Raw genomic sequence first — 6,412 nt, 5'->3', positions numbered from 1 at the left:
GTTGAGCTTCACTGGAACATTGCAGCAGGCCAAGGAGGGACATGTGGGCATGAGAGCAGGGTGGTGTGTTGAAATGGCAAGTGACAGGGAGGTCTGGGTCATACTTGCGGACAGACCAAAGGCGTTGCGCAAAGCGGTCACCCAGTCTGCGTTTGGTCTCTCCAATGTAGAGGAAACCACATTGGGAGCATTCTTACAGCCCACACTGGATTGGAATCCAGACCAACAGCATAGCCCAGTCCCCTCCCAGATTACAGATAACATGGTGATTGAAATAACTCAGACTCATTAAAGCAGCATGGCATTTTACTGTATATTCCATCACATGACCAAAGAAATAATATTATACAATATAAAGTAGGCAGCAAATGTTAAACAGGACAACTTAAGGTACAAACTTGAGCCCAAATAATAGTTCACATTAACTCATTTCATGTTTACCATCATCTATATGTGGGAATATTTTTGTGATTACCCATCATTGAAAAGCAATATATGATTTTATTCTGCAAACATTCCAAAACCAAAGACTGTACAGCACAGAAACTGTATGTCTTAAAATCGCTTAGAATCATCAGAATGATCCAGATCCTTTAGCAGTCTATTCTTGTTATAACATCTTACTAAATTAAAACTAGACAACAACTAAGAATCACCTGTACCCTAGATATGGCAATAACAAAGCATTCAGTTCAGTAGTATGTCGAGACCCTAATTTGCAGATCTCCTGTGCCACATAAAAGTAGCCATCTGCAGAAATTTTAACAAAGTATTTCCAATCTGCAAAAAAGCTAGTGAAGTGGGGGTTCCCATCACTCACAAAGCTACAAGTAGTCTTTTATTGCTGCACATTTCCAATAGGCCTTATTTGTAGTGATAAAATACAGTAAATCAGAGCACTGAGCTATGCCTGGATTATGTGTCATTCATAATATTGCTCTTGGCAGGATGAGAGCGCTTCACAGGAACAAAGCACGGGCAAAGTCAGGGAATGGGAGCTGTTCATTCCTCTTTGCAGACTTTTTCATTGGCTGCGTGGCCATTGAAGGAAGAGCTGCCACACAGCTTTCCCTCAGCCTTCAGTTTCCTCAGGTAATCATGCGGTCCTTTGCCTTCGAAGGCCGAGGGGCACTTGTAGGAGCCTCCGATTCTGTCCCAGAGTGTGAAGTACTGCCCGTAGTTATAGTCAAAGTACAGGTGGTGGTCAGTGTGATGAGCTGCTCCATTGATGACCTCCTCAAAGATCTTAGGTACTCTGTAGTTTCCATCGTGAATGGACACTGTCCAGATATTGACAAAGATGTAAAGGCCCAGGTAGACCAGCTTGTGCAGTGGGAAAAGGAAGGGGTAGATATGATACGGGATACTCTGTAGGAAACCATCCACAGGATGAAAAGCATGACTTGCAAACGGGGTTGCAATCTTCCAAATATGGTGGGGTTTATGTAAATGCTGTAGGAGAAGTTACAAAGATCTTCACATTAGTGATCACATGAAACTAAAAGGCATGCAGTTTGGAGTTTACATGAGATGATCTTCAAACTATCGTCTAGCCAAACCCACCCTCAGTTTCTTTTAGCACCTAAATCAGGGTTAGCTGCAATGATGAAAAATCCCAAACTTTAAAAAAAAATACATGAAGTGGAAATAAGGTTAGTAACAGGTTCTTGACACAAACCCTTTCAGGCAATGCAGAACTTTCAAAGGGGAATTGGATAAATGTGAAAAGGAAAATTTGCACAGCTTTGAAGAACGAGCAGGGGAGTGGGACTAATTGGAAAGCTCTTTCAAAGAGCCAGAACAGCCACAATGGGGCAAGTGGCTTTCTGTGCTATTTAATATTATGGAAGCAAAGCTAGTTATGTCCAATTACCTCCCACTCATCAATACAACATTGAAAGGTTTTTCTAATCGTGACAATCAAATCTAATCCTTATTTTCAAATCTCTTCTCTTTAGTTACCTGTATAACAAACTTGTGCTGCCTTGTAAATTCACAACCTACCATTTAACACTAAGTGTACCTCACCTTATAGAAGAGCTTGTGATGGAGAAACCGATGAATCCAGTAGATACACATGTCCGTGAAGAAGAGAAAGGAGACCATACTGAGGACCACTCCAAACCAACCTGATCAAACAGCAAGGTCAAGGTTAGGGTGGCAGGCTCATGATATAAATCACACAGAATACCCAGGTCTTTACACACACATGGGCCACAGACTCAAGGAGAGAGAGGGGCAAAACTCCCTCCATATGGCATCCACCAGGTGGAATGAGAGTTAAAAATCCATGTGGACTTACTGCTCTTTCCATGCAGCCATTTTAATGTTGCTTTTCCCTTCAGTGATTGAAGTACCCACAAGACTCAAGCAGGTGTTCCATAAATAACAATAGCTTACATTTATATAGCACCTTTAAAATAGTGAAACATCCCAAGACCCTTCACAGGAGTGCTATCAGACAAAATTTGACAACGAGCCACATTAGGAAAGGTAACCAAAAGTTTAGAGAAAGAGGTAGGTTTTAAGAAGAAGTGTCTTAAAGGAGGAAAGAGAAATAGAGACGGAAAGGTTTGGGGAGGGAATTGCAGGGCTCAGGGCCTAGGCAGCTGATACAAAATGCAATTCAGGGTCTCACCATGCTGGAATCTAGGGTGGGGAAACACAGAAGAATGGGAATTGAAACTTGCTTCTTTCAACTGCGATTTTTCCAAAGCAACAAGTCCATTCAGTTCTCAATTCAGCCAACAGCTTCCAGGTTTCAAGAACATGCCCGATCTCAGCTCACTACCCATAGTTGCATTTTAATAGTGCAAGTAGATTAAACGAAATGTCAAATCCACATCCACATTCCAGTGGAATTTTGATCCTCTTGGCATTCCCATTTCTCCTCCATTGTTCTTTTCATTAAAAAAGCTTACCATAATGGGAATCCTCGATATTGTCATACAATTTACTGTACCCTCGGACCTCCGCAAAGAACAAAGCCACTGTTGGAATGCTCATCCATGGCATTGACTTCAGAGCATATTTTATCTCGCGCTGCACTTGATTCTATAGAAGGGGGGAGAAAAAGATTGGTTTCAAAGATATCCACAGAAACTATTTGAATTGCCTCAGTTTCCAAAAATATGGAACTGCGTGCACACAACTCAAATGTTTGTTTTTAAAATCATGGCACAGAAAACAGGTCATTCTGCCCATCAAGTCCGTGCTGTTTTTCTCCTAAGCCCCACCTAAGCACACTACAATCTCCTTCCCACACCTTGTGTTCTATAGCTTTTTATTATCCTTCAAGCAACTATCTAATTCCCTTTTCAAAAGAATGTCCACCAATGGTTTGCAGCAGAGAACTTCCACCTCTTTGCTGGAAGTATATGAAACATTAGTTAGGCCACAACTTGAGCACTGTGTGCAGTTCTGGTCACCTTATTACAGAAAGGGTGTAATTGCACTAGAGAGGGTACAGAGGAGATTTACAAGGATGTTGCCAGGACTGGAAAAATGCAGCAATGAGGAAAAATTGGATAGGCTGGAGTTATTCTCCTTGTAACAGAGGGAACTGAGGGGAGATTTGATTGTGAAGTATAAAATTGTGAGGGGCCGGGATAGAGTGAGTGGGAAAGGCATATTTCCCTTAGCAAAGAGGTCAGCGACTAGGGAGCATAGGTTTTAAGTGATTGGTAGAAAGATTAGAGGGGAAATGAGGAAAACATTTTTTCACCCAGAGGGTTGTGGGGGTTTGGATCTCACTGCTTGAAAGGGTAGTAGAGGCAGAAACCCTCAACTCATTAAAAAGGTGTCTGGATATGCACCTTAAGTGCTGTAACTTGCAGGGCTACAGGCCAAATGCTGGAAAGTGGGATTAGGCCAAGTGGCTCATTTTTCAGCCAAAGCAGGCACAATGGGCCACATGGCCTCTTTCAATGCTGTAAATTTTCTATCATTCTAACCACCATGTGTGAAGAAATCCTACCCTTCCGTTTAATTTGTGTTGGGGTTGTCCTCAGTCAGCGGGATGCTACTATTCCACACCATTTACCTTGAAGATCTCAAATAGACCATTCATTAACTTTCCCAGCTCCAAAAAAAAACAAAGTCTTAATTCACCAGTCCCTCTGTAAAACCTGTAATCCCATTAATGGTAATGGACAGTAAGAAGTAAGGCAGTGGACCTAGTTAATGAAATGAAAGTTGCCGGAGTTCTGGAGGACCACAGGCTACTCTCTAATTAGAGAGATGGCTGCTGATCAGTTTTGCCTGGAGGATCACCACACCTCAGGCAAGGGGCGAGGTTGGGAAGGGGGGGCCTTCATGGATGACCTCAGCCAGTACAGGAATTGAACCCACACTGTTGGCATCACACTGCATCACAAACCAGCCACCCAACCAACTGAGCTAACTCACCCCCTATCTAATTAATAAAGTCTGATAAAAGTGTGAAGATCATGGAAAAAAAATGCCCCACACTTTGAAACCACAGTGCAAGCAAGGATAGAAGGGTGGTGGGGGTGGGGGGAAAGAGGTGGGGGCTGTCAGACTGCTAAAACCACACCTCAATCAGTAAGACATTTCTTCCTAACTAAAAGAGGGTACTTGTAGGCAAGCTGTTCTGCAGAGGAGGGATACAGGAATAAAGAACAGAAGGTAAAATAAAATGAAGCACAAGTAATGGACTATGGAGGCAAAAACAGTGACTTTGTAGCAAGAAAGCTGTATTCCAAAAAAAATCTCGTTTGCTAGTCCCAGTGAAAGTGCTTTCAAAATGATTTAGAAACCTACAAACATTGTATTTTTCCTTTGTGTGCTGTCTCAGGAATTCTTGCTCCATTTCCTTTATATGGAAGGTACACAGTGGAAAATATTACGGGGGGGGGGGGTGGGGGTGGGTGCTGGGGCTGTACGTACAGCAAGACGATGACATTTCATCTGCCAAGTAGCCAACAAAGCAATAGGTGACTCATGAGTAATAGCAAAGCCTCCATCTCTGCTCTTTTTTTAAATGACCATGCTATGATCTGGATATATAATTAAAAGGAAAGAATTGCAGGGCTGTGGGGAAAGAGCAGGAGTGGGTCTATTTGGATAACTCTTTCAAAGAGCTGAAACAGGCTCCTTCTGTTTGGTATAATCTTTAATCTTATATTTATACATTTGACAGAGAGACAGCACCTACCGGCAAATACTGTGGATGTTGCTTCAGTGCATGGTCAAAAATGAAATAATAGCTAAACAATCCAAAGAGAAGGTAGATAGCAGCAGCTCCCACATTCGTTACAATTAGGAGGCTGATTATCTGACGTAGAGCACCATCCTCTGGCCAGGAACTGGGGTACACATATGGTGTAAAGAAGTAGTAGTCTGTGTAATGCAGTACGATATCCATGGCATAACCTGTGAACCAAAAGGAGAGATCTTAGTAGTTCATCACTTACCAAATAAATTCGCTGTGACTATTTTTAGCATCCTTTTCAGGTCTCCATTTGTGGTTACCCTGACTGGACTGGCCCGTGTTGTGTGCAGATTAACATAGAAATATTTGGAGAGATTCCTCTGGTCACTATTTGAACACCAGTGTTTACCTGTTCACTTTTACAGCTCCCTTAAAACAAACAGAACAGAATTTCTGATCAATCTGTTTAGTGATTGATCAAAAGTATTGGCACTGTGTCATTTCGAAGTCGGGGGGAATAGTGGGCAGCCATCTGCAACACAGTGCAAGAATGGTAAAATGAATACCCAGGATCAGTTCATGTTTTTCCAAAATTATTTAATTTAAACCACTGATTTGTGTGGATTGTTTTGTTCACCTTTGGTCCATTTCTTCTGTGGCTAGTTAGCTGCAGTTTCCTACATTACTAGTGACTGTACTTCAAACTAGGTGTTGCACTGGTTATAAATGCTTTGAGATATCCTGAAATCAAGAAAGGCGCTTTATAAATGCAAGTCTTGCTTCTAAAGTATACAGCATAACATTTATGTTACAGGATCAGTGATGGAGCTGTCATAAAAATAGCCTCCAGTGAAAAATTCTTATATTTTTACAATTCATATATATTAAGTCTGCCTGTATCCAAGGTTACCGTTAGCACCAAATCTATTGCTCAGCCTTTGATCTTTGTGATCACAAACTGTAAATGTTACAAAGTTGCTCCAGCAACACCACCTTGCATTTCTATTGCGACTTTAATGTAGTAAAAAAATCTCAGGGTGCTTCACAGCAATCATCAAACAAAATTTGACACCGAGTCACATGGGGAGACATTAGGACAAGTGGCCAAAAAGGTAAGCTTTAAGGGACTTCTTAAAAAAGAATAGAGAGGTGGAAAAATTTACAGAGCTTAAGGCTGAGGCAGCTGAAGGCACGGCTGCCAATGGGGGTATGATTAAAATCAGGGATGCTCAAGAGGCC

At 41.8% G+C, this 6,412-nt stretch overlaps 1 protein-coding gene across 1 annotated transcript in view; it reads right to left on the bottom strand.

The window, feature by feature from the left end:
- Nucleotides 1-288: 288 nt before the first annotated feature.
- Nucleotides 289-6,412, bottom strand: part of sc5d (sterol-C5-desaturase) — a 76,191-nt gene continuing 70,067 nt past the window's right edge. Inside the window, exons 5-8 of the mRNA XM_041174448.1 lie at nt 5,177-5,394; nt 2,922-3,054; nt 2,029-2,129; nt 289-1,452 (exon numbers count right to left, since the gene is read on the bottom strand). Coding sequence (XP_041030382.1) covers nt 1,003-1,452; nt 2,029-2,129; nt 2,922-3,054; nt 5,177-5,386 — 894 coding nt within the window. The 5' untranslated portion in view covers nt 5,387-5,394 and the 3' untranslated portion in view covers nt 289-1,002. The remainder of the gene's footprint in view (nt 1,453-2,028; nt 2,130-2,921; nt 3,055-5,176; nt 5,395-6,412) is intronic.

This window comes from Carcharodon carcharias, chromosome 25 (assembly GCF_017639515.1).
Source record: "Carcharodon carcharias isolate sCarCar2 chromosome 25, sCarCar2.pri, whole genome shotgun sequence".
Taxonomy (NCBI): Eukaryota; Metazoa; Chordata; class Chondrichthyes; order Lamniformes; family Lamnidae; genus Carcharodon; species Carcharodon carcharias.
This window is presented reverse-complemented; position numbering and strand designations above follow the sequence as displayed.